Raw genomic sequence first — 27,233 nt, forward strand, 5'->3', positions numbered from 1 at the left:
GGGGGGGGGGGGGGGGGGGGGGGGGGGGGGGGGGGGGCGGAGGTTGGTCACCAGGTCCTGGGGAGTCGAGCTTGCTGCCTTTCCAGACAGGCGATCCTCCCGGGCCTCACATTCCCCTTAATGTTATTTTATAAGGGAATCAAATGAAATCCAAGTGCAGCTTGCTGTCTCTGCTGAGGCAGCTGCTCAGCCTCTCAGAATGAACCCTGCAGGCGGAGTCTAGGCCCCTAGACACGGGTATTGCCAGGCCGCGAGGCCCAGCCTGTTCCCCTGCTGGGCTGGGACATCGGCACGGTCACTGGCAGATACATGCCATCCCCTCTTCAAGAAGTGTCTGATCTTGCCTACATGGGAGGTGAGGGACATAGCATTCCCTTCTGGACCATCCTTCGTAGAGTTCAAGTGGCCACGGCAGCTAAACAACCTCACCAGGCACAAGAGCCCTCTCTAAAGACACTGAGCTCTTACAGGACATGACGCAGAGACCATCCAAGGTCCAGGGGCTTCTCTGGCCTGAGCCATCTCTCCAGCTTCTTTGATCCCGTTTTTCTATGCAAGTGATTGTGGTCCTACATATACCTTTTGTGTCCGACCTGTATTACTCAGACCTGTGACCTCTGACTTCCCTCCCTCTAGGTCTTGGCAGTTAGAGAAGGGTAGGAGAGCTGTACAAGCCTGAGCTCCAGGCCGTGACCAGGCTGAGCTCTAATCACTCACCCCCAACTGGTCTTCCTTTAGCTGAGCCACACCTAGCCCCAGTCCCTGAACCTTGGGAGCTCTGCAGAAAGCAAACCAAATCTGTTTCTAGAGGACTGTGTCCCAACTTCCTGTTGGACCATTCAGCACAGGATGGGCAATCTCTACTGAGGCCTGGGGGCTGTGAACCTTCCCACCTGGGCCAGGCGAAGTCCCAGCTGTTCCCACCTTCCACAGCCATTGCTAGAACTCAGCACTTTGCCCACCCAGGCCCAGCCAGAAGGAGGCTCTGTGAGGAAGGCTCCAGGGCTCAATTGCATCACTGAGAGAACAAGACAAAGTAGAGGAGAACAAAGGCGGATGGGGGCCAGGGAATTCTCTCCTCGCGGCCCAGAGCCTCCACTGTATCCCAAGGTCTGGAAAGTCACATATCTACCTCCCCAGACTATCCAGGACACGCCACCACAGCTCTTCACCCAGAAGACTGAACGGACCCCTTAACTGATCCCTTTAGACCACCTGGGTGCCTCCTTGGGCTCTCTGCTCTCAGGCTCTTCTACCTGAGCCTGTCCCTCTCTTGAAAGCCTTCAGTGGCTTCCCCCTGTATGTAGAGTGACATCAGCAAAACATTAACCACCATGGCCCTGCGTGATCTGGTCCCACCCACCCTCCTGGTCTGCCTCGTCACGCAGCTCCCGCCACACTAGCCTTTGCTGGCCCCAGCAGGCCAAGGTCTTTCCCGTCTCAGGTACTGTCCCCAGGCTGTTCCATTTGCCTGGAACACTGCTTCCAAAATCCTTGACTGGCTAACTCCTTTCTGGCCTGCAGGTCTCAACTTAAAAGTTATTATCCCTACCCACTGACCCCACCCCCCATAGCAATCTAAATAATATTCTCTCTTAAGGGAATCCTTTTCTTCATGGATGATCAGTTTGTCATCTTGTGCACGCATGTGTGTGCGTGCGTGTGTGTGTGTGTGTGTGTGTGTATCTATTTAACGCTCACTCCCCTTCTAGGACTGGTATCTTGATAAGAGCAGAGACCATATCCACCTCCTTCTCCACAGAATCCCCAGGTCCTAGCCTAGAGCCTGGCATAAAGTAGATGGCCCCCAAATATCTGCCGGATGAAGGAGTGAATGAATGAGAACAGATGAAGAAGTGATTGCGTCAAGACGTCTTCTGGCAGTGGAGGCTGATGACATTGCTCTCCAGCAGGGCTGACCTCCGCCAACCTCTCCTTTGCCCCCAAAGGAGGCACCAGCACCACGGGAAGCCCAGATGCTCTTTCTTCTCCTTTCTCGTCGTAGAGAAAAAGTTGGGAGTCCTCTCCCTCTGGGACTTTCTGATGCCAGTCGGCATGTGCCCACAGAGCCTCTCACACCACTGTGGTCCTTCTGAAGCCAGTCCACACACACACCCGTGGGGCCACTCCCTTCAGATGACCCTAGGCCCACCATCTTGGTCCTCCGTTTTGGGTCCAGTTGAGGTGAGGTTACTGTGTGGTAGGGGATGCCCAAGAAAGGGTTAAGTTGCCAGAAGCAGAGTCCCGCCCTTGGGTTTGCTCAGCCAATCAGAGTCTGTCCTGATGAGGTAAAGCTTCTATCCTGGGTAGCATTGGTTGAGTTGGCCGCCCCCATCTCCTGCTGGAGGGAGCCATAGGGGTGGAGTTTCTGTGGAACCAGACAGAACTGGAATTAGCTCGCTGCCTACTCAGGCCGGGGCTGCCTGTCTCCAAGACCTGCCCCTGTTCCTTCCTAAGGTGCTTGGACAGACCCTGGCATCTCCCTGGTCCCGCTCTAGCTGACCAGTGGAGATGACAAGGCGTCCCATCTGGGAGAAGGCTCAGAGCCAGAGGAGACTCGGGAGGCCTCAGTTTCCCTGCCTGGGCCCCAAAATACAGCAGCTGGTTAGCAGGCAGTGACCTGGAGCACACATCCCATGTGCTCAGAGCAGCAGCGTTCAGCTTCAATAAGCAAGGCCACTAGACGAATCTTCCTATATAAACATAGCTTTCAAGCGAGAACAAGAGCGGCTAGTTCACAGAGCTCTTCTTGTGTGCACATGACTCGAGCTTAATCGTCCTGAGAACCCTGTCAATCCGTCCACTTTCCTGACGAAAACACTGAGTCTCAGCGAGGCTTGGTGCCTCTCCTGAGCTCATAGGGTGGTCTGTTTATGCCTCCCATATCACTTGCAGGATTATTTCTGAGCAGTCTGTTGGCATATCTGTCTCTGCCCCTGGACTGCGATCTTGCAAGGCAAGAGCGTGGCGGATCCATCTGTGCATTCCCACCGTGGAGTCCGGGGTGCACCCCGAGAACGGAGCTGTTCCTGCTGCCCTGCACCCCTCTCCTACCTGATGGCCATCAGCAGCCTGCTCTCCTCAGAGGCTTCCCCTGACCCAGGCCTGTGCTGTGTGTGTGGCGGGGGCTCAGAGGAGGTTCCCAAAGTGGACGCTGAATGTGCGGCCTGGACCCCTCCAGATGGCTCTCAGGACCCCAACAGGCTCACCTTTAAACTGTGGCTTGCCATTCCTAGTCACCTCTGCCCAGTGAAAGGAAAGTTCCATAGGACAGGTCCCATCCATCTCTGGGACCCCAAAGGACCTAACCCAGTGTCTGACACCGAGGAGTCATCTGTTTTGTGTGTTTGATTGAATAACCAAAGAAAGATGCACCTATTTGCCCCTGTTGGCCCCAGGCAGGACTACCTGTGAGTTATTCTAAATTAGAAGCATCCCAGCTTCCCTCCCCATGGGGGGCAGTCTAGTGAAAGTTATCCAAGGCAGAAGAAAGGCAGGCTCCCTCTAGGAATCCATACTGAAGTAAGGAGGGAGAGTTCTGATGAGAAAGAAGGTGTGGGGAGCAGAAGGAAGCTGGGTCTTAATTGTACAGAGAGAAGGAGAGCTCACATGGGTGACCCAGGGCAGCCTCTTCCCTAACTGCAGGCAGCTCCAAGGGAGCTGGAGAAAGGCATAAGAGCCCCCAGAGAAGGGGTACAGGCTGGACACTGCCTGCCTCGTTGTGTCCACACTGCCCCAGTGGAGGGCCCCAACCCCAGCTGCAACCCACAGGTGCTCTAGGGACAGCACAGAAAGCCTGTGACTGCCCCAACAGACCCAGCCCCTACAGGCATTAGAGTTCATGGGCAATCCAGTCCTATGGAAATCTAGAGGATAGGGTTCCCTCATGGAGACTGCATACTCCCAGGCCCTCCATGATAATCTTCCCTGGGAAGCTTTCAAGACCATCCCAAAGTTCAAAGAGCTAGAAAGAGCCACCTGACCAATGCACGAGGAGGACCACTGAGGAAACTGCTGCAGAGGTCACACACAGGTGGTGGCCCATCGGTCTCTCTGTTGTTCTTGGAATCCATCTTCTTCCACCGCCCTCTGCCTTTCCCAACAAGCATTTCATGTTCAGGACGTCCCATTTACGGTTTACAAGCTTGGGAAGAACTTCATGTTCCTCGAGGTGTATGAAGAGTCCCCCCCTTCCAAGGGATCAGCAAACACAGTTGAACAGGGTGGAGAAGGGGCAGCATGGGACTCCGGGGAGTACCCCCTGCAAACCCTTCTCTCCCCAGAGAGGCATCTGGGGTGGGGCAGGGAGCAGCCTGGGCAAAGGCTGCCCTTTTGCTGAGGAAGGCGGAAGGCGGAGCATTCTCAGGAGGAGTAAAGAAAAGGCATTTAAAATAAATAAATAAATAAAGGCATGCTACTCAGGACAAATTAATCAAGCAGGACTCTCTCTGCCTGAAAAGCAAGAAGCTGGGGCCTAAGCTCTGCCTGGCCTTCCCTCTTCTCTCTCCCTGGAGGTCAGCAACCTTAGCAGAAAGGCTGTAGCCTAGCCCTTGGCAAAGATGTTCCTGGTCACCTCTGAGGATGCCAGGACCTGGTGGACCTGAGTGCAGGTGGTTGACCAGTGGGCCGGCTGGATGGCCACCAGGCCAAGTTGTTAAGGTTGGTAGAGTGCTCCTGGAACTCCATTGGCCTGGAGAAAATCATATTTACCAGAATTTTTCTCGGGGAGCTTTTTGTAATGGACCAGAAGGAGTAAGTTGCTAAGACTCTTCAAGTGTGTGTGGTGGGGGAGGTTGGGCCTGAGACCCCAAGGGGGCTTCCTGCCTAACAGAAGGTGCTTCCATAACTCCCTTCTTAGGATGATGGGCATGGGTTGTGCAGGGCTACTGCAGGGTTTAGTTCTCAGGCAAGGGGGCAGTTCTGAGGTTGTCCCAGTGCTCTTTCTTTACCCTTCTCCCCCCAACACACAGCTGCTCCAGTAAACACACATTTAAAGAGTTTTGATTTGAAAAGTTTTCTAACTGTTGCCAGCCCAGGGCACCCATAGGTCTTGGCATGGCCCAAAAGCTGGGCCCTAAACTCTGGGGTCCTTCCAGTGTCCACCAGCCAAATCCACAGCCGGCAGGGCCCAGAGCCTGTCTCAGAAACTCGGACTACCTTCAGCCACTCACACTGCCCTCCCAACCGGAGATGGAGAGACCACCCCAGGCACCAAGAAGACAGTTGTCAACACACTGTCTGCAAACACTGAAGTTGAGGCAGAAAGAATTCTTCCCCGTCACCCACCAGAAGGAGCTAAACCCAAAATATAAGAAAGCTGGGGGAGGGAGGCATGAGTTCAACCATGAATCATCCCAGGGACTGCCCCAGAGCAGAGAATGGTGGTTTCTGACCATGACCAAGCTGGGATCAAGGATACCAGGCAGCCTACAGCGTCATCGACAGGTCTCGGATCAGCAGAAGAGCCTGACAATGGGAGAGTAGCAACAAGGAGCTGGCTGGGGTGGGGAGCACGGCAGTGCAGTCCCCACCGCTGTGCTTGAGCAAGCGTCCACTGCGTGCCAGGCACTGTGCCAGGAACTGCATCTGTACCATCTCATTTCCCTCTCCCAGCAACCCTTTGAAGGAGGAACTGTTGTTCCCAGATGGGGACACCAAAGCGTTGAGCAGTAGCGAGACTTGCCCAAGGTCAAGTGACTTGTCAGCCAGTGGCAGAGCGTGAGTCGAAGTCCATGCTCTTCCCACTGTCCCCCTTCATCAAGTTACTCTTGTCTCTGGCTGGTATAAAACAAAATAACTTCTAAGTCTGAGATGACCAAATTCTCAGACTGTTCCTTCATGAGGGAATAGCCGCAGGGCTGCTATCTGCCGCCACACCAGGCGCGGCTGCCCAGAAGCCCCCTGTCCACAGCAGGCCCGTCCCGGCAGCCCCCGCTGTGAGCCCGCCAAACGCATGGGGAAGAAGACCCAGCCGCCAGCTTTACTGGCTCATCCTCTCGCCCCGAGCCAGCGGACCACCCACTCAGATCCTTCCGCAGCCAACCACACCAAACCCCCAAATGGCCAACACTTTCAGTAGAGAGAAGTCACCTGCGTGATTCACAAAGGGGAAATACATCTGTGCCCGGTGGCTGGCCTCCGGCTGACAAAGAGGAAGGCCATGACCTGGCTCCCATCCCCTCCACAGGCACTGGACCGGCTTTGGGGCACCCATCTCTAGTCAGCCCTAGCAGGGAGGCTCTAATCTTCCCCGATGCTCCAGCTGGCGGGCCCCTCATCCCCAGCCAACTCTACTCGGCTCCACTTGGCCAGGGCCTGCATCAAACCAGAACAGCTTCCACTGTGGACATCGCCTCCCAATGGTACTAGCCCTTGGCCAGCATCAAACATTCAGTGCGCTACCCCTAGGCACGACATACCCTGTGGCAGAGGGGGCCTCCCTGCCAGGCGGCAGCAGAAGGCCAACCCCAATTCAACCTGGCCGGAGGCAAACCATCTAATGGAGCCGAGAAGCGATGGCCATGCTCCCTTAGGCGCCGTTGTTCTACCTGAGCCAAGCGGAACCCACTCAGTGGACCCCGTGACATGCCAAGAGGGAGAGAAATTCAAGCACCGGCCTCCCTGCCAAGAGCTTGTTGCTCAAGTCCAAGTCCTAAGCTGGAGCTGGTCCCAGGCTCAATGCAGAGGCTTGAGGGTCCGGGCTAGGGAGGGGAGGCCAGGCAGCCAGGCCCACGGCCACCAGCAAGGCCCTTACCTTGCGCTCGGGGGGTGAAGCCATGAGCTGTTGCTGCTTAGCGATGTTCTCCGACAGGCACCAGCACACTCTCTTCTTCTGCTCCTGTGAGTGCGCTTCCAAAGTGAATAAGCACTCTGCCTTCTGACGTCAGGGCAAACAGAGGAGAGGATGGTCAGGGCTGCTCCCTGGTTCGGGGGCTCCCAGGCCCAAGCCCGTCCCCGGATTCCAGAGGGTGAGGCTGCAGCAGGGAGGGGAGGGCCAGCTAAAAGCCGCAAATGCACACTAATCCCCAGTGACATCGAGGCAGCCCGAGGAGCAGGGAAGCTGGATAGGGGGCCAGCTGGCGAGCGCGCGGTGTGCGCCCGCGGGTTGTGTGTGGGGGGAGGCGTTAGTTCCCAACACAGTGGAGGCCTGTGGAGAGCCACAGGACAGAAATGGTGAGGTCACCCCCGGGGACAGGCAGCACAAGGCGGCAGCTGGGGGAACACATGGGGGACCCAGAGGGCCAAGGTCTCCAGCCCTCTGATGCCCTGTGGAGTCAGGACCCCACCTCCCGCTCACAAAGCCCCCCTCCCCCCGACCGTGGCACAGGATCTGATCACAAAGCCCAGGTTAGATGGACAGTTGGACAGATATAACAACAGAACTCAAACAGAAACTCAGGTCCCTTCAGGAAGTCTTTGGCAGGCATAGTCACGTGGCCACACCAGTGCCTGGCACAGGAGCTGGGTCCGACCCGACCTGGGGTCTTTCAACCCAGCCAAGTGCAAGGACAGACACCAGCACGGCCACTGCTGTCATTCCCATCCCGCTTTGCCATCTAACCTTGTCAAGTGCCATCTCATCCCCCCAACTAGACTAGAAAATCCTTCCAGGAAGGCCTTTTCCATCTGGACCCAGCACAGTCCTTGGCAAGTAATGGCCTCAGTAAGCTCTGGCTCCTGGAGAGACTTCCGGGATGAGGTCAAAGCCAGGCCAGCTTTGGCACAAGCATCAGGGCGCTGCCGAGACCCAGGGAGGTGGCCCTGGGGAGCTGGAACATGTTGGGGGGGCAGGGTGGGGGTGGGTTTGGAGGCAGCCGAGCAGGCCCAGGGCTATCATGCACTCTAGAACACTCTGGTCAGGGGACTGCAGGCTCTTTCCGACTCCACTGGAATTTGATTATAACCTCACAGGGCTGTGATTACATGAGCTCAGCCAGGGAGCTGAGAGCAGGAGCTGGATGGCTTGGAACTGAGAAAAAGACAGTGTTTCTATGCAGTCCTTCCTCATTTTGCAGTTGGACAGGCCTGGCTTGAATTCCAGCTTTGCCACTTCCTACCTGTGGACCTCAGGAAAGGCTGTCAAGTGGGAAGGCCTGTGGTAACGACATCACCCCCTCTCAGAGCTCGTGAGCAGGTAAGTCAGGAGAACAATCGGAGGCCTCAACAAACAGCAGCTACCGTTGTTATCATGCCACACTTTGCTCATTTAATAAATATTTATTGAGTGCCTGCTGCATGTCAGGGACTCTACTAGGTCCTGGATATGAAGAAGCAAATAAGAGAGACTGAGCTCTGGCACTCAGGTTGGGGCAGAGACAATAAACCCATAAACAATGAAATAATATCATTACTAATTGGGAAAAGGCCCAAAGGGAGAGGTGCTGCTTGAGCCTGGTGGTCAGAGAAGGCCTCTCTACAGGGGCAGCTCTTAGGTGAAGGCTGGAATACTAAAGGCCAGCAAGGCAAGCGCTTGGGAGAAACTGTTCCAGGCAGAAGGAACAGCACATGTGAGAGCTCTGAGCTGAGAGGGTTACCAGCAACATCAACTACCAACTGCAACAGTCTCAATTCTGCCACTACCCCGCCAACCCTCAGGGATGCCACTCTTGGGGCGGGGCCGGCTCCCATGCTAAGTGTTCCCAGAGCACCAGCCACTCCTCTCCTGCCCCAAAGTGCTCAGAAGCAGATCTTCCTAAATGCATCGGAGGGAAGAAATCGCCTCTCCTTAGCTTCAGGGAACTGGGCGGATATGGGGAGGAAATCCTCCCACTTAACAACAGATTCCTCCACTTCTCCGAACCCCCAGCCCACTACAGGGGAAGGACAAGCCCAGCAAAAAAGACCCCAAGATTCCCCGGAGGGAAGCCAGCTAGGGCGGGAGCTGACCCGAGGGCCTTGTGTTCCATCTCATCATGGTCCCCTGCCAGGTGAGGAGAGAGGCAAGGACCCTGGTCCTTTCCAGCTTAGAAAGGCCATTTCTCCACAAAGCTGGCCCTGCCTTTACCTAGCTCTTTCGGCTTCAGCAAATCCCTTAATCTCCCAGAGCCAGACCTCCTCTTCCCTTTCTGTGCCAAAGCAGGAATTCTGCCTTAATAACAATTCATTTTATCTAACTCATTTTAAAGAGAATTTTCCCACCCATCCATGCTCTCGTTTTGACCTTGACAATCCCATGAAGAGCTAGAGAGGGCTTAGATGGTTACTCCCAATCCAAGGAAGAGGAAAACCAAGGCTCGGAGTGGCTGAGGGCCTCCTCCACCTCTTAATGCCAGTGAGCAGCAGAAGGAAGGCTCAGAGCCTTGCAGAAACACCCGTTGAGATTTGATTCCCCCAAACCCAGGAGGCCCCCTCAGAGGCTGCTGGGATGCTGAGGGCTGGCAGGAATGATCCTCCTTGCAGACTGGGACCTAAGCAACCCGAGCATGAAGGCCTTTAAAGAGCAATGCCAGCAGCGGCTCTCAGAGCAGCTACAGAGCTCGCTGGAACCGTTTCGTATTATTCCACACTGCTCTGTGTTCAAGGACAGTGGCCCCTTCCTACGAGACAGAAGGAGAGCCTCCCCTCACAGTGACAGGGCTGCCAGGGTCCCCATCTTGAGACATCCCCCGACATGCCATACCCCTCACAGCACTAAGTGCGTCACCAGTGGGGTCTCAGCCCTTCTTCCAACAACCTTGCCAGGTAGAGGCTGTGATTCTGTCCATTTTACTGACACCCACAAGAACCACTTCCTCTTCCCTACCCTGTGGATAATCTCTTTTTAGAAAATCATACTTCCCTCTGCCTGGGATGATGACCATATGACCTGATTCAGCAGAAGAGTTTGAGGCTGAATCTCTGGTCCTGAGAGCTTGAAGCAGAAAGCCTCCTAAGGCTAGGGAATCCAGAAGCCTTCTGAGCTACCAAAGACCTAAACCCAGACCTGGCCAAGGGTCAGGGGTTGGCTGTCCTAGATGGGCAAACATCTGAGGGGCTCCTTGTTCCCCAGGCTTCTCTCTAGGTGCTTTGGAGGCTGGTCTGGTAAAGAGAGAATGCACAGAACCAACTCCCTCCAGGGAAGCTGAACTCCCATCTGCATACATCTATCCAAATCAGGGACCCCACTGCCTGCCTGAGGGCTCGATATGAATGTTCTCTCTTAATCCCCATGTGATTTAAGGCACTGCTTCTGATGCCACTGCACACTGAGCCCTCACATACCAGAATCCAGGGCTGAGGCACTAAGCAGCCTTGAAGGCATCCTCACATCACTCACCCAGAGACAGGGCTCCTGATGGGCCAGTACTGGGCCTGGGCCTCTGCATTCAAACATCCTCAAAACCAACCAGAAACCCAGGTCTTCCTGGCCTCCTTAAAAACCCTGTCTTGCCTTACCTCCTCGTTCTTGAACCAGTATTATCTTTGTAGGAACCAAAACCCCTTCTGCTACTGTTTGTTCACTCGCCTTGATGAACCTCTCTTTTAGTTCTAAATGATCTGACGACCCAGGTAGGAAGGAAAGGCACAGCTGTTAACCATTTTTCAGACAAGAACACTGGGGCTTGGAGAGGCTAAGTCAGCGGCCCCAGGAGACCTCAGGAAAGGAGAGTCAAAGTCTGCTTTCTGCCTCCTCCAGAGCCTGTAATCTGACCACATTTGTATAACTCTGTGTGTACATTACAAGGAACATGAGATATTCCTCTTAGCTTTCTTTTTAAAAGGTCAATAAATCATTAGTGATGTCTCTAATGGAGAATAAATGAATACGAAAAGCTCTCCCCCCGTTATGAAGCTGACAATAATAATAATCCCATTTACGGAGCACTCACCGTGTGCCAGACTCTGTGCTAAGTGCTTTGGTCAGGGTATCTTATTGAATCTCATTTAATCATTACGACAACCCTGCCAGGTAGGCCCTGTTTGAGCCTTGTTTCAGAGAAGCGTATGTGACTTGCCCAGATCACTCAGTTAGGAAACGGCAGAGCCAGATGCAAGTCTAGGACTTCCTAACCCCAGAGCATAGACTCTTCAATGAATGGAGCGCGGGATCAGATTCTAAGCGAACGGTCCTTGACCAACATGCCCTTTGTCCCAGGGACCCCAGTGCCCTCAAGGTAGCAGGGGGCTGTATTGGTCCCCTGGTTTTGCAGGGACTGAGGGACACCTGTCCAGGAGAACAGAGGCCCCAAGGCCGAGCACTGCCTAGGACAATCCCACCCAGGACCTACTGCGGGGAAATACCCAAAGCTGGGGCCAGCCAGGCAACTGAGGCTTTCTGGATTTCACGGAAAACCCTTCAAACCCCTGACTCTCTTGCCTCACTTTCTTTTCCAGGAGCCACCTGCGTGTTAGACAATGAAGATACACCACTTGTCAAAAGGTCCCATGAGTTTGGGGCTCCCCCTGGGATCCAAAACCAGCAGGGCAAGCAGGACAAGCAGGCACCCTGGCTTCCTGTTTCAGATGTGCCTCTTCCCACAGCCTCTACGGAGAAAAGAGAGGCCTCTGGCTGCCTGTGAGCTTGCATCTTCTAGCCCCTCTGGCTCAGAACTCCTGGCACTTTAACTGAACTAAAAGGCCGGGGATCAATACCCTTTGGCAGTCTTTGGAGAGCCGGGAGGTCCCAGGTCCCTGGAAGCCAATGAGCAGAAGTGCTTTTCTCTGGGCCACACAAACCAGCTGGCAGGAAGCTCTCCCCGGCATTAAAGAACCTGAAGCTTCATCTCAGGCCCTGCCAGGGAGAACTGGAAGCCAGAGGGGCAAGGCTGAGGGGCCAAAGCTCTGACTTTCCCCAGCCTTGTTCACAGCTGCTAGGCTGTTTGCAGAGCTCCATGGACTTGAATCCCCACTGGCTCTGCAGGGCCTCTGCCAGCTGCTTCCTGGGCCTGGTAGAGGAGTGCCAACATGGGGCAGAGGGAGACATCAAATGCCTTCTTGGCCCTTGGGTCAGGGGGCAGCCAAGGTCCCCAGCTCAGCTCGGACAATGCCTACTGCCCTTTGGAACTCTCTGCCCTACCGTGAAGCTAACTGGTCAACTCTGTCTTCTCCCCCAGGCATCTGGTCCCCACAGGGGACTCTCTCGGAGGCCTGCACCTCTTTTCATGGCCAGGAACCAGATGAATGATTTTCAGTCATAAGTGACATACACACTCCTTCTCAAAAGGGTGTATTCCTTTTGGCCAGCTAGTGTAGACCATGCCCTACCCAGAGTGTCTTGTCCCACAAGACTGGCCAGTTCTCAGGACTGTTAGGAGGGACGGATGTAAGCAGAAGCAGAGGACAGAAACGGGGTTAATGAATCCTTGTTTGGAACAGATACTGCCCCTGCTCCTAGGAGCAGACATGAGACTGGGAACAGAAAATCTGCTGAAAATTTAAGAGTCTGGATGGCTCAGTGGCTCTCAGCCTTTTCATCACCACAGACTTCTGTGATCAAACCCTTGGTCTGACGATAGGGATCTCCCAAACTATATCAGGCAGTAAGTGGTTTGCCTGATTTTGTTTAGCAAAAGCATAGCACTGCCCATATGTGCTTCTGATCAGACCGAGACAAGCAGGAATACCAGTCACACTAAGTGGGCATCCTTCCAGCCCCAAACACAGATGCTTAATGTTTTCTTTAGCCTGCATTAGGGGGCCCACGTAAAGGTGCAATTACCTTCCATCCCTTTAAAATTCTGACGAGGGGCGCCTGGGTGGCTGAGTGGATTGAGCCTCTGCCTTCCGTTCGGGTCATGATCCTAGGGTGCTGGGATCGAGCCCAGAGTCGGGCTCTCTGCTCAGGAGGGAGCCTGCTTCTCCCTCTCTCTCTGCCTGCCTCTCTACCTGCTTGTCATCTCTGTCTGTCAAATAAATAAATAAAAATCTTTTAAAAATAAAATAAAATACTGAAAAGATGCTGTAGGAGGGGTCATGGGTGGGACTGCCTGGAAAAAGAGGAAGAAGGGCCGGCACAAGAATCAGGGCAATCTCCAGAAGAGAGACTTCTAACCAAGTAAATCAGGTGAGGCATGGGTATCAGGCCACACCCTCACGATGACTCAGCCAGGTGCTGGAGACCAGGGTCTCCTGAGTAGGGGATCACAGTGTCCTTCTGTCCTCTCTAGGCACTTTTTAAAGATTTTTGTTATTTATTTGACAGAGAGAGAGAGAGTGAGCACATGTGCACAAGCAGGGGGAGCAGCAGGCAGAGGGAGGAAGACGCAGGCTCCCTGCTGAGCAGGGAGTCTGACACAGGCTCGATCCTAGGACCCCAAAATCATGACCTGAGCCAGAGGCAGACGCTTCACTGACTGAGCCACCCAGGCATCCCCCCTTCTAGACCCTTCTGTGCCCACTGCTCCTCCACACAGAGATGAGAGGCACTGAGGCAGGGACTGCTGTCCCCATTTCACAGGGCAGCAACCCTGCCCAGGATCACGGTGTGAGATGCTACGGAGCCTGGCCCCAGAGCCCTGCACTACACCCAGACCAATGTCTTCCCACCAGTGCCAGGCCACAGAGCTCTCTGTGGATCTAGAGGCAAGGACTCACCTCTGCTAGATACAGCACACAGAACTTCAGGTCTTCTGAAGAACCTTGGAGGGAACAAAAGTGAGACTTGAGTTAAGGTCGGCCCCAGAGACCAAGCAGCTTGCCCTAGCACCGCCAGCTGCCTCGTCCAGAAGCCTGTAGGTGGTACCTCCTGGAAGGAGGAGAAGGAAGAGGCAGGCACAGGGGACGGGGAAATCGCTGGAGGAAAGTCGACTAAGTAACTAAGCAGATGGCGATGTGGCGAATAGGGCCTTGGCCCGCAGGTCAGTGTCACCCAAGGAATGCTGTGGTCCCACCCCCAGGACAGGTATCCAGGAGCACCTCTGGGCCTCAAACTGCCAGCTGTCGTCCATCTCAGGAGGCCTCCCTCTTTCCATGCTCCCTGTATTAAGGGACCCAGAGGGACACAGATTCAAGATCCCCCTCCAGTCATGGGCCGATGTCGCCCACAGACGGCTTCCCAGCCCAGGCCCAGCTCCTTGGTGTGTCTTCCTAGAGCCCCGGTCTTGAATCCCAAATTCACTCATTCTTCACCTCCCACCTGGGAGGCCGCTGGGCGGGAGCGTCAGGCTCCCCGCTCCTCCCGCAGAGGAATGAAGGCAGAAGAGCTACAGAAGCTGTATTTGCTCAGACTGCTTCGGAAACGCACAGACCAAGAGATGACCCTGGCTGCCGGAGGAGGCTTCTTGCAGGAGGAGAAAGAAAGGATGGGGAAGAAAGGAGGGGGACATGGGCACAGCATGGGCACAGGCAGCGAGGTACAGAAGCACAAGGTGTGGCTCGACGGCTAGCAAGTGTGCGGAAGAAGCCCTGCGCCTTCTCTGACTACTGCTGGCTGCTCCTCGGAACCTGGCATGGCTCCCCACCGGGCCTCATTCTTCTGTGCACAGACCAGGGACGGTTAGGAACTTCCTGAGTTTCAAGCTGTTGACCTCACTGGCCAGGTAGTCCTTTTCAAGACCACTCCACCTGCAGAAAACCCCACACGCTTACTGTGCCCCGTGCTGTCCGTGTATAAGCCCAGCCCTTGCCACAACCCCTAGGACACACGGGCTGTTATCGTCCATGATTCATGTGAGGAAATGGGCTCAACACACATCGGAATCAAAGAAATGGTCCAATAAACCAAAATGTGTTGTAAAGTAAAGGTGAAAAAGTAACAGAGACAGAGGGTCAAGCCAATTCCTAAGAAAAGTCATGAGTGAGGACCCTCGTGTGGGTGACAGCCAGGCCCCCAACCTGGAGCAAGCACGTGGGCAGTTCCCTGGACAAAACGAGGGCCAGGGGTGCTGGCAAGATCCAGAGAAAAACAGGCCAATAGTAAGTGCAGGGGTGGGGGTACACTCTGGACTTAGAAGAAATCCTTCTACTTCTCCCCACCTACAGGAGGGTTGGGAGGGAGAAGTCCCCACCTATGAAGTCCATCATGTTTGAGAAACTCTCACTTGGAGGCTTCTGCCAACTTCTTGCCTTGCTGAGGGTGGAGACAAGGGGAGGTGGTTTCTTTTGTTTAAGAAAACATACTGGATGTCTCCTTGACTTTCCGGAACCAGATCTTAGTGCCAAGGGAGAAACAAAAAGATCTATGTGAGAAAATAACAGAAATGTGGGTTTTAGAAGCTGGCAGTGAGAGAATAGAAGGCTCTAGAAGGGGCGGGGGGAAGCCAAGGAGAGGGGAACCTCAGGGAGACAGGAGGCCGAGGTTGGGGGGAAACTCAGACATATTCCCTACAGCGAGGGGGTGGTTGACGACTGCTTGACTACTTTCCTGGGCTGTGACACCCCCTGCCCACCACCCTCCCGCACTACCCCGAACCGCCCCTGAAATCTGCTCCATGTCACAGCCTTGTGCTGGCAGCACTTGAGAGAAGGACGGAATGGGGGCAGTGCTCAGCATGGCTCGGAGCCTCACAAAGGGACAGCAAGCCTCGGGAGCCCAGGGTGGCAGGAAGGAGCCACAGCTGCAGAGCAGCAGGCCACGAGGTGGCTGAGCCAGGCAAGCAACCTCACCCTTTTAGGAGCCCTTCTGGGACCAAAGTCTGGGCTCTGGGCTTTCCAGAGTGTGGAAATGTGGGGTGAGTAAAAAGGGATACAGAGGTAGCCCACATTTGGGTTTTCCATCCAACAGTCCAACTGCCATCACCATTTTGAAATTCCACAGAAGTCACCGGCCCCTGGGTGAACCCTGCTTCCTACCAAGGAATGTGGGCTGTGCAGAGAGAGTCCCAGATGCCCAGAGATGTTTTCCCCACCTAAGTCTGACCCCTCTGTCATGTTCCCAGGGCCCTCTCCAGCCTAGTCTGAGGTCCCAAACTCAACCATCGGCCAAGCCTTCCCTACGCTGTGTGACAAGCCAGGAGGCATGTTGCTCCCATTTCCAGTTGCAGAAACTGAGACCCCGGGAGAGAAAACAAGCTGTACAGGCTTGCAGTGAGTGAGGGGCAGAGCTGAGATTTGAACCCAGGACGGCTGCCTCTAAAGCCTGTGTTCCGACCCGTGTCCCATTTCTGCTCCCCCTCCCTCACACCGGTTTACACAACTGCACACCCCCAGAGTGCAGGGATGGGACCGTGTCTCTCCCCCTGCTATCACCTGGCAGCCAGCTTTCAGGTGGGCTCTGAGGATGCACTCAGCACATGCCAACTGACTAAATTTAACTCCAAGCGTTCCAGCAGCTGGGACCTAAGCCACTGGGTTTCCAAGCCTGCGCACCTGGCTCCCCAGGGTGGCTGGAGAGCCCAAGAATCAGCTGGACATCTCCAGGTCATCCTGAGAGGCCAGGAAGACACCCTGTGGGCGGGATGCTGGCCACCCAGGGAGGGAGAAACACAAAGACCAGCAAAGCCAGTGGGCGACAGAGACAGGAAGAGGCTACAATGGGCCCCGGACGACCGGAGATGTCCCAATTGTTAGCGCGAGCTCTCCACCCGTTCCCATTACACTGCCGTTCAGACCTGCTGAAGCTGGGGGGAATGCTGGGCAGGAGGAGGGCCGGCTTAAGGTTTAAGTAGCCGCCAGCAGCTGGGAGCCGTGGAGAAGGGTGCTTTCCAGCTCCCAAGCTGGACAGCGCTTCTAGTCTCCTAGTCAGTTACACATTCACTCAGTCAAGCAACATTCACTGGGCACCGGCAATGTTCTGAGCCTCGTGCTAGACCCTAGGAGGACGCTTGGCCGGCAGAGCTAAGCTCCATTCAGGCAAGTCACACACGGGAGTCATAGGTCCTTGGGTGGGGTAGATTCTCGCCTTCCGGGGAAAAGCCCTCACCAGCCCTAGCCCACAGGAAAGGCCACGTGTGCTCCTCATTCCCATCCTCTTTGCCCCAGACTAGAACTTTTCCCACATGCTGACTTGAAAGGGACACAGCTGGGAGGCATGAGCCACATTTGTCAGTCACCATTCTGCCACGAGAAGCTCCAGTGGAGGCCCCACGTGTACCTCTTAAAACCCTCACTCAGGCCCTGGCTGCGGCGGCAGGTGTCTGTGGGGGCCAGGGACATGGGCTGGAAGACGGGCGCCAGGACTCAGGACACTGGGTTCTACCACTCCAACTCTGACTGCAGCAGAGGGGGACACTGGACCCACAAGCCTGTCTCAGGGGAGGAGGCAGGGGTTCCTCCGATGCCTGGAGCAAAATCTCAGGGATGGGACGTGCACCTGACTGCTCAGTGTCACTGAGCCATGTCCCCGAGGAGCCACATTCGCTGTTGGCTGGCTGACACTGACCGGGAAGGGCATGACAACGCATCAGCGCCCAACCATCCCCCACCCAGGACACATGCCTACTCGCACATACGCCCCAACACCCGTGTCAGTCCAGGAGGCTCAGGTTGCCGTGGTTATCCCTCCTGAGGAGAACGGGCCTCGGCCATCCTCACCCCACCATTGGCCCAGAGAGGATGTGGCCTCCACCTCCAGGAAGCCATGCCTGCCCAAGGCTATTGCTCACATGAGCTGAGCATCTGGAAGGTTTCTCTGAAACACCTCAGGCCCCGCACCACCACTCTGACCAGTCGCCACCCAGTGGAAGGCTGAGCTCACGCTGACTCTAACTTTAAGGCTTGGGTCTGAGGGCTCCAGGAGGGGAAGATCCAGCTAATTCCCAGCCGAGCACCCCCAACCGCACTCTAAGGGGAGGAGGTAGGACATTTGGGCACCGTCCAGCATCTCACAGCAACCTCAGGGTCCATGTGGAGGTGTCAGAGCTGGGAAAGAACATCAAGGGCTTGTCCAAACCATCTTCCACGGTCCAAGACACCAGAGCCCAGGAATGGGAGAGAACCAGCTGAAGTCACCCAGCGCGTTAGCTGCAGAGCTGAGCCCAGAGTCCCAGCTACTACCCTCAGCTCTCTTCCCCCATCCAATACCCACCCCCAACAAAGCATAGCCAGGTGGAGTCCCTCTTCTTTCCCCTCCCTCCTTCTAGCAGGAGGCTGAGCAGATGAGGGTCCTGGGCTTGTGGCCCCAGACTGGGCGATGAGCACAACTGGGTAAGGGTTCGGTTTTCATAATCAGTCAGGACTTGTTACCGATCAGCCCCACCCCTGCCTGGGTCCTGACTGTCTGAGCTGGGGTGAGCAGGCCACAGAGGAAGGGGCTACACCGCATGAGTGTGCGTGTGAGGACACATGCAGGGGTGCAGCAGGGACAGGGGAACGGCAGCTGCAGGGGAAGCTGGGTCTGAGGAAAACCGGGAGGGGCAGCGAAACCCCAGGCAGAGTCGCTCTAGCTCTCACCTGCCCCTCCTCGGGTGGGCACCGGGGAGCCAAGGTCAGAGCCGCATCTGCTCAAAGGGCTGCTAGCCGCCACCCTGCAGGAGGGGCCAGCTCCAAGAGAGATGACTGGCTTTTTCCCCTCAGGAGCCGCCCTGGTCAGTGGGCAGGAGAAAGTTTGAGGCAGAGAAGGAGAAGTTATAAGTGGCTTCCTGTGGGGCAGCCAGAGTGGAGGTTCTCACACTCCCTGGGCTTCTGAGGAGGAAGAACAGCGGGGGCGCCCAACACTCAGGAACCCGGGACGGGTCCGCAAACAGGCAGGAAGTTTTCCTGGAGCAAAACCCGTCAAAACAGAATTCTTTCACTGGGTAATATTTTCCTCTCTGCCCCTGTCACCCGTGCTCAAACAGGTCTGTTGTTGTTTTCATAATCTGGGAGAGGAAATCAAGCCCCTTTCGGCAGAGACTTCAGGCGCCAAACCAAACCGCTCAGCAGATATTCCCAGCAGGCTTCCCGGTCCCCGGCGGAGGAGGCACCGTGGAAAGTCTGCAGGGGACATCGTCTTCAGGCTCCCACTGCCCCTGCTCCCCGGGACTCTGGCCTGGGCGACACAGCTGGGAGGAATACGAGCGGTGCTCTCGGGTCCTGGCTGTGTGCTGTGAGTGGGGTTGGGGACCTGGCGTGGCCCGGGCCCTCTGCACACAACCTTCCCAAATCTGTACAACTGTCTTCCCCACACCGGGAGCCCTGCTTACACGTAAGCAAAGGCAAAGGGGTTAAGTCAGATGTGCCTAAGGTCACAGGTTGGGGGGTGGGCAGGGCCAAGATGGAGACATGGGTCTGTTGGAGGCCTGAGCTCAGCCGGCTCCACCCCACCACCTCCCTGAAACATTGCCTGGACCAGAAGCCTCCAGAGAAGCTCAGATTGCACAGCCTAGCATGGAATGCCGGCCTCCGAGAGCCCCGCAGCCCCGGGGGCCGGACATGACCCCACTGCATATGCTCAGATGCCCCACTGATGGCTGGAAGCCCCGGGGCATCCATGCCACTGGGAGGAGTGGGACTCGGGGCAAGTAGGCAGGCGTCTCTGGGGCACACACTTACCTTCCTGCAGCTTCACGCTCTGGAGGTAGAGGGGGTTCCTCAGGACGTCGCAGCGGCCCGGCTCATCCTCCTTGGTGAAGAGCAGCAGGTCGGAGTAGGCAAAGAGCGTCACCTGCATCACCACGGAGCACACTGAACTGGCCGCTCTGCTGGCCCAGAGCCCAGTGGCCACAACCTCCCCGGGAGGTCCGGGTAAGGGGACCTTGTCATCTTGGGCAGAACGAGGATCAGACTCTTAGTGTGGCCTCCGCCAAGGACAGAGACATGATGTGCAATGAGGACTTCCCTATTGCTCTAGTGTTTTCTACACTTTCACAGTGGGCGGGAGGAGGGGCGGGGAGATGGATAAAATCCGACCCTCACCTCCCATGGCACATGGCCCCTGCAGGCCTCTTCACCGCCCACCTCCCGCCAGGCCATCTTTCTGACTTCCCAGAGCTGCTGGCTGGGCGCCACCCTTGAGCTGCGGGATGTTGGCACATTTGCTTGTATTCTTCTCTACATGTCTTGCTGAAAGAGCACTGCCCTTGGAGTCAGAGGTCCTGAGGCTCCCCACTTGGAGCCATGAACACTTGGTTAGGGAACCCGAACCCTCAGCTTTGGTTTTCTTGTTTATAGAGATAGGGGAGTGTCGCTGTCCCAGTCCCTCACAGGCTTCTGTCACCAGCCCTGGGCAGACTGAATGGAAGCATTGAGCAGTATAAGGTCTTCTTATCACATTCCTCAAGGATAATTTTAACTGCATTAATGCATGATCAGCCTGAGAAAAAGCCAGTTACTTACACTCCAAAACGGACATGTGTGTGACTTTTATCTCTTTTATCCACTAGCTGCTCCAAAAATAAAAGGCGAATGCTATTTTTAGACATTATAGGTAAACCAACAGGCATGCTTAGCATAGTTTCAGGCCAAAAAAAAAAAAAACCTGCTTGATCTTGTAATGCCACTGAAGATCACACTGTTCTTTGTTTTGTAAATCTTGCAGTGGCCTTTAGTTAAAAGCAATAAAATCCAATTTTAGAGTCTCCAAAGAAAACAAAATGTTATTAATTCTGTGGACTTCCCTTTGAGGTGTCAAAACCTGACACTTCATCTACTCTGAGGTAAGAGTCAGAGCCAGAGGGCTCGGCGTGCACCCCCAAAGGCCACAGGGAGGGTGTGCGGGAGGGTTGCTGCAGTTTCGAAAGTTAACATGGTGACATTTAGCTCTCCGACTGTTCCAGGTGACCTAAGAAACCCACCTCTAATGTTCTACTTACAAGGATATGTAATATGAATTACACATGAAATTAATATGAAACTATAAGGATGTTCTCAACAGCATCTCAACAGGATCTACAGCCAAAGAGCGCAATGTGCCAAAATGCTTACAGCTCAATCCAATTTTGTCTAATAAAACTGTAAATGTATACATTTTTTACATGTCTATGATACCACTCTTCATGAGTAGAATTTCACTTCCTACATTTCTGTTTCATTTGCATCGTATGACAAGAGAGTCTATTACTTTTGTGATTTAAAAATGTATAAGTTTTTTTCAAAGAACCCCTTGGCTTCTTGAGCACAGTGCAGAGGTTTGAAGGAAGCTGGGCCCCAGAGACAACAGGGGTGTCGTTGAGCAGGAGGCTCTCAGAAACTCTAGCTTTTCCAATGGGGACCAAACACAAGAGCTCCTAAACTGTGGGCTCGGAGGGATCTTGGCAGTGACTCTCTCTGGACCTCTTCTAAACCACAGTCCTGACCCAACACGGATTAAAAGAAGCCCCCATCTGTTAAGTTCTTTCTTTCTGCTCAGTGGGTTCTGACTTATAAATAACATCACTGCCGGGGCGCCTGGGTGGCTCAGTGGGTTAAGCCGCTGCCTTCGGTTCAGGTCATGATCTCAGAGTCCTGGGATCGAGTCCCGCATCGGGCTCTCTGCTCAGCAGAGAGCCTGCTTCCCTCTCTCTCTCTCTGCCTGCCTCTCCATCTACTTGTGATTTCTCTCTGTCAAATAAATAAATAAAATCTTTAAAAAAAATAAAATAAAATAAAAAATTTTAAAAAAGGAGAAAAAAAGAAAAAAAAATAACATCACTGCCTTCATTTATACATGCGGGTCCTGCAGCTCAGAGAGGTTAAGTGACCAGTCCAAGGGCACACAGCCAGGGACCATTGCCCAGGTCTGGCTGACCCTAAAGCTCTCCCAATATGAAGGGGTAGCAAGATGCCTACAGCCGTCCTGCCCCTGAATGTGAAACAATCCAAGCAGGGACCAAAACAGAAACGTAAAGAAGACCCAAAGTCTTAGCTAAGGGAAGAAGCTAAGGGTAGAAAATGATCTAAGAGCTGAGAAGGATCTCAGGGGTTGATTCTCTATGTAAACCTATAGGCTTTCCCACTCCAAAGAAATCTGGCAGTCACCTCTAGACTCATAGGGAAGCTGGAGGGGGGCAGGGCGGGGCGGGGGGACAGTCTGCCAGGAACCTAAAATGTCAAAAAACGTCCCAGGCTCAAAGAGAGCTAGGTGGACAGCCATTGGGGAAGAGCCATGGGCAAGGTGAGAAAAGCTCCAGGCCACCACTCTGGCCCCAATTCCCAGAGCTGAGAATGTGGTCTAGACAGGAAGTGATTAAGGCCTGAATAGAGAATTTCCCCAAGGGTCGGGTCAGGGAAAGGACAGAGCTGGCACACAGATGGAGGCAGGGCAGAGGGGCAAAGCATGCCAGGGGGGCCCCTCTCCTGTGTCACCAGCATCCTGCTGGCCTTCCTTCACAAGGAGCTGTAGCAGCCCACAGTGGTGTGACACCCTTCTCCACCACCCAGTTACCTGCAGCCTTCCCCAACAGGCCATGGGAGCCACCAGGTGTCTTCCCCACATCTGCTCCTAGGATACATCTGCTTTCGCAGAGGGTAAAAGGTTTTGCTTGGTTAGAAAATCTTTGCAACTTGGAAGTTCACCTCTCCCAAGTAGCCCTAACCAAGCTTCCTCGGGAGATCTTGCCTAAAGGCAGAGTTTGCAGAAAAGACCTTGGTGCCTTAGTTAATGGTAAACTCAGTGAGTCAGTGCATAAAGTAAGGGTGTGTCCATCTTAAGCCCCATAATTCCCCTGTGACCTTGAGTTCAGGGCCTGGCTACCCTGTGGATACTCAACAGCTATTGTTTGAACGTGTAAGAGAGGCTAGGCCATAATCCTGTGATCTTAGGGCACGTTACTCAAGTGTGGGACTTCTGGGAGGGGTGTGACGTGGGGCAGCCCAGTGTGAGACCGCATCTGCTCACAGACATTAGCCAGCTGGAGCACGCTCGAAGAGAGGGGAAGAACAAGGGGGGAACATTCCAGGAATAAAGTTTTCTGTTACGGGTAAGGGAAAATTGACAATTTAGCACTCTCTAGTAACAAAACCTGTGCCTGGAGGGGCGGCCTCTTCCAGATCAAAACCTGGATGGAACCATCATCTGGAAAGTTACAGGAACACAGGACTTCGGAGGTCCCAACTAATGCTGTGGTTCTACAAACTTCTCCAAGCCCCTCCTGAAATGGTTCATGTATTTGACCTGAAGGCCCCAAGATCCATGCCTTGGCTTCCTAGCGTATCTCATGAAAAAGAAATATATTTACTTGGATTTTCAAATCACTTCTTTCAGTCCTCAAAAAGGATATTTTAGTTCTAAGACTCCGAAGAGCCCCTAAACAAAGATTTTGGGGATGGATTGTAAATATAATCAGGCTATGGCTCCAGTCTGGGCTTGCCAGGCCGTTTTTCAACAAACACGCCGGAGGCAGCATGGAGAGCAACTCCAAGCCAAAGAGCCAACTGCTAAGGCTGGCCCTGCCCCTAATGAGCCGGGAGGCCCTGGGGTTCCAGCCAATCTCATCAGAGCCTCAGCTTCCTCATCTGTAGAATGGGGACAACTGGGCCTCTCGTGAGGAGTGAGGATGCCGTGGGAGCGAAGTGAAGACCTGCTATGTAAAGTGCCCACACCGAGAGAATACACACTGTGTGCGGAGTGTCTGAGCACCTAATGACGAGAGGACAAACAAAGGAGCAAATTTAGACAGATGTGTGTATTTCGGAGAGCTGCCATTTCTGCCTTCCTCTCGGTCTTGGGAATTTGCAGCCACACCTCACTCCCTGACCCTTGGCCACCTGAATTAGCTCCATCACACACTTACTCATCAAGCACCGCTCCAAGAAACTTTTTGTTCCTAAAACTCAAATGCCCCTCACCAAGATGAAGTCTTTCTCTCTCAGTAACATATGCCAAGGTTCCTAAGAAAGCTCCTCAAGAGGAAGTCCAGAAATGTAGTGAGCAATGCCAGCGTGGTGGGAATAAGCATGTGGTCTCCCCAGGGAGAAAGAGAGATTTCTGGTCCCCTTTTTGAGAAAAAACACAAGCAGCCTCCCGCTTAGCCACTGCTACACATAAGGCCCCAGAAGACTGAAGCTGAACAGGCCCTTAGTGAGCCACTAACCTCAGCTACCTCAAAGACACACGCCCCGCGCTGGCTCAGATAAGAGTACTGAGGAAGGAAGGACAGGGATGTCACAGTGAGCCAGCAGCAGAGCAGAAACTGGCTGTATGCTTCCTGCCTCGGGTTTCCCGATCATTCCTCTACCCCCAAGCTGCCACTCAGCTCTGCCAAGCCCCACAGCTGACCTGATCAGCAGCAAGCCCCCAGATCCCCAGGCTCCAGCCACTCCAGGCCACTCAGATCCCCAGGCTCCAGCTTCTGCTCCAAGAAGATTTCACAGGCCAGAGCCGGCTCTGGGGCTTGTGTGGGTGAGGGAAATTCCCCTAGTTAGAGATAAGCAGAGGCCAGCTCCCAGGCCGAACGGCATGATCTCCACGCCCAGGCCTCTGCTGGCAGAGTGAGAGCCCAGAAGAAATCACAGGCTTATTCCTCAGAAAAGGATTTGGGATTTGGGTTAATACAGACCTGGAAAAACCTGAGTAACTGATGCTCCTTCAGAAAATTCTCTTTGGCTAACAGCTCCAATCTTCTTACCTACAAAGTCATTCCTCACAGCTGGGGTAAATTACTACCTCTCCTGCTCCTTAGGGGAAGTTGGGACAATGGGATGTCTTGCAGGGCTGGGCAAATGTCCTAACCATCAGAGGTGGACTAAACAGCTTTGATAGGTGGTGAGTTCCCCATCACTGGAAATGTACAAGAATAAGCTGGATAGCCAATCGGTAAAGAGGGGGATGGCAGGGGAGGGAGGGGGAAGACTTCAGGATTTTTCTACCCTGAGACTGTACAATTCTAAGACCACAAGGAAGAGAGAAGGCAGGGGCTTGGCGGATGCTGGTGAAACCACATGTGTAAGTAAGCCTTACCTCGATGGCCTTGTTCCTCCCCTCGTACAGCAGCAGCTCCTCGGACAACAGGAGAGTCCGGGCAGGGTTACAGAGATCTAAAGGCTGAAAACAGTGCGGGCAGTTCAGAGAGGCCAGGGGGAGATGAAGTGTGGGGCAGAGGCAAGCTTGCCAGAGCCAGCCACAGAGAACCTTCTCGACCGACTGAGAGAAGCCTCCAGCCTCCCCCCAGCCCGAGAGCCCACACGCCCCCTCACACACAGGTGGAAACAGAAAGACATGCTCTTGTGCTGGGTGGAACTGTGGCTGCCACCTTCCCCACCAAGCCCCTCCGTGAGAGCCATGTTCTGGCAGGAAGTCCAGCCACACGTTTAGGTGCTTACAGTCCGACTCCACTGGGCCCTGGGGCCCTCCAGCCCCCCCTCTCCTCCATCTGTCCCATTCTGGCCTCACGGGGAAAGTCCCTACTGCCAGGGATCCTGAGAGCCTCGTGACAGATTTGGTCTCTCCCGTCCCTTCAGAGTCAGGCTGGTCCCTGCTCTCCACGCAGAACACGTTTACATTAAGGGACTCCTTCCTGGCAAGCAGTCCCCAGGGACCGATTTTCACCCCAACTTCTCACCCACCCCATCACCCTACCCTGTGTCTGCTCTGGAGCCCCCGCCCCCTGCCCAGCCCAGAGAAAGCTCCCTAGGATCTGGATGACCCAGCAGGGCTTATCCTGGGGGCATTCGTATTTATAACATGACTTCTAGGTACCCAACACCAAGCAGGTTCTGGAAGAAAGATAATGTCCACTACGCACAAACCCCTGGGTGGATATCACCAAGAATGTGAGGCTAAAGCAGCAAGCCCCAGAAGAGGCCAAGCAAAATACGTTCCCCAGGAAAGCACACAGAGGTGGTCAAAGTAAAGGGAAGCAAGGAGATGACCATCCAGGAGTCGGGCTCATGGGCAGGCCCAGAGGGGAGGAGGGCACGGGGATCAGGAGGAAACATGGCCTCTGGAGGGGCAGCACGGCCTATGGCTTTATCTCAGCAGATACAATGACCGGTTCACCTTTACAATGATTGGTTCACCTGTACATGCATTAAGCCATTTTGGGTTTATGTACGTTGCAATTTAAATGTTGTTATAACTTTCTGAAAACAAATTTTCATTTTGTGTAAAGATTTTAAAAGGAAAATGAAAAAGAGCCCACGTGAATGCCAAGAGTTTCGCAGTCCTGTCCTGAGAAAGAGAAGAGACAAAAAGAAAGGCAGGAGCCGTCCGGGGCGAAGGGTGTCACCCACCAGAGTTTCATGGAGAAGGAAGGCGTGGTCAGAAATGAAGCCCCTGGGACCATGTCTCCTCTATGTAGCTGATGAGAGGACCAACCAACATGGTCTTTCTGGAAAGCCATTTGTCAATATATATAAAGAGCCTTTGACATGTTTATGACCCATGACCCTGTCATGTCAGTTCCAGGGCTCTCTTCCAAGGAAAATAATCAAAGGGGCAATTCATGCACAAGGATTTTCATCACAGAGCTGTTTGCAGTAGCAAAGGAAGGAGCCAGAAGTCTATCTGAACAGAGAGCTAGTTAAATAAATACATGTCCGTGAGCTAGAGCCGTGTGTGGCCGCTACAGATCAAAGGCTGGAAGAGTATTTAGTGACGCAGGGAACGTTCCTGTTGCAACTCCCATTTGAAAAAGGAAAAAGGATAGAAAATGTACAACAGGGGCTGTTCGGTTTTCCTTCTGAAGTGTGTGCACGCACACAGACAAGACACCTGTATGTTCACACCGATGGCATCTGGGGGTGGAAGACACAGAGGTTTGGAAACGGGGAGGAAGGGAGGAGCAGAGGGAGGCGTAGGAGAGGGGCATCGAAATGAATCTCAGGCACCAGCTCATACTGGCCAGACTTGTTGGCTAAGACCAAGAAGAACACACAAGATGCCAGACTCCAAGGCTCTCCCTCGGTCATTTACAAACAGCAAACCACTGGATGAGCCATGAAGCAGGAGCCTCAGCAAGCAGGCCCCGTGGCAGTGCCAACAAGTAGCTGTATTGTGCCTGCCCTGTCCCCAGAGAAAGGGAAAATTGAGAAAGGCATCGGGGAAAAGAGCCCCTCGTTGCTCGGCTTCCCTGCCCTCATTCTCCTGATCTTCACCCTGGGAACCTCTGCTCCCTCAGGATAACCCCCAGAAGCCTGTGCACCCAAAGTTATTTCTTTCCCCAAAGGGAAATCTTCTGGAATGATCCTGGGGCAAAGGACTTTCCTCTGTCTCGTCTCCCAAGGGAGCCCTTGGGACCAGCCACTAGCTCACCTGAACAAAGACTGGGAACACCAGGACTTTGGGGGCCAGAGTGACATAGGTCCCATAGCTTGAATGTGGGGTGTGCGGCCTCATGACCGGGCAGTTCTGGTAGTTGGCGCGGCCCTTCACGGTCTGCACTGTCTTCATCAGCCGGGACTTCTTCCCCAGGCCTGTGTGGGACTTCCCTTTACTGGGACTGCCAGATTCTGCGGAACAGAAATGGGGGACCATGATGCATTTCCATGCAAAGGCAGCCCCCCTGCAGAAACAGAACACAGACGTGGCCGGTCTCTCACCATTT

The 27,233-nt window shown here is 54.2% G+C and overlaps 1 protein-coding gene across 6 annotated transcripts in view; it reads right to left on the minus strand.

Moving 5' to 3' along the window:
* The window catches only part of RGS3 (regulator of G protein signaling 3), a 117,618-nt gene that overhangs the window by 46,887 nt on the left and 43,498 nt on the right, over positions 1-27,233 (minus strand). For 3 of the 6 annotated variants that reach the window (XM_059410998.1, XM_059410999.1, XM_059411001.1), the window contains 5 exons: positions 26,942-27,138; positions 24,650-24,733; positions 19,327-19,438; positions 13,513-13,556; positions 6,755-6,877 (listed from right to left, as the gene is read on the minus strand). In XM_059410998.1, coding sequence (XP_059266981.1) covers positions 6,755-6,877; positions 13,513-13,556; positions 19,327-19,438; positions 24,650-24,733; positions 26,942-27,138 — 560 coding nt within the window. Of the gene's footprint in view, positions 1-37; positions 2,369-6,754; positions 6,878-13,512; positions 13,557-19,326; positions 19,439-24,649; positions 24,734-26,941; positions 27,139-27,233 lie in introns of those variants that run through there. The other 3 variants (XM_059411003.1, XM_059411006.1, XM_059411000.1) reach the window with 2 other exon arrangements.

This window comes from Mustela nigripes, chromosome 9 (assembly GCF_022355385.1).
Source record: "Mustela nigripes isolate SB6536 chromosome 9, MUSNIG.SB6536, whole genome shotgun sequence".
Classification (NCBI taxonomy): domain Eukaryota; kingdom Metazoa; phylum Chordata; class Mammalia; order Carnivora; family Mustelidae; genus Mustela; species Mustela nigripes.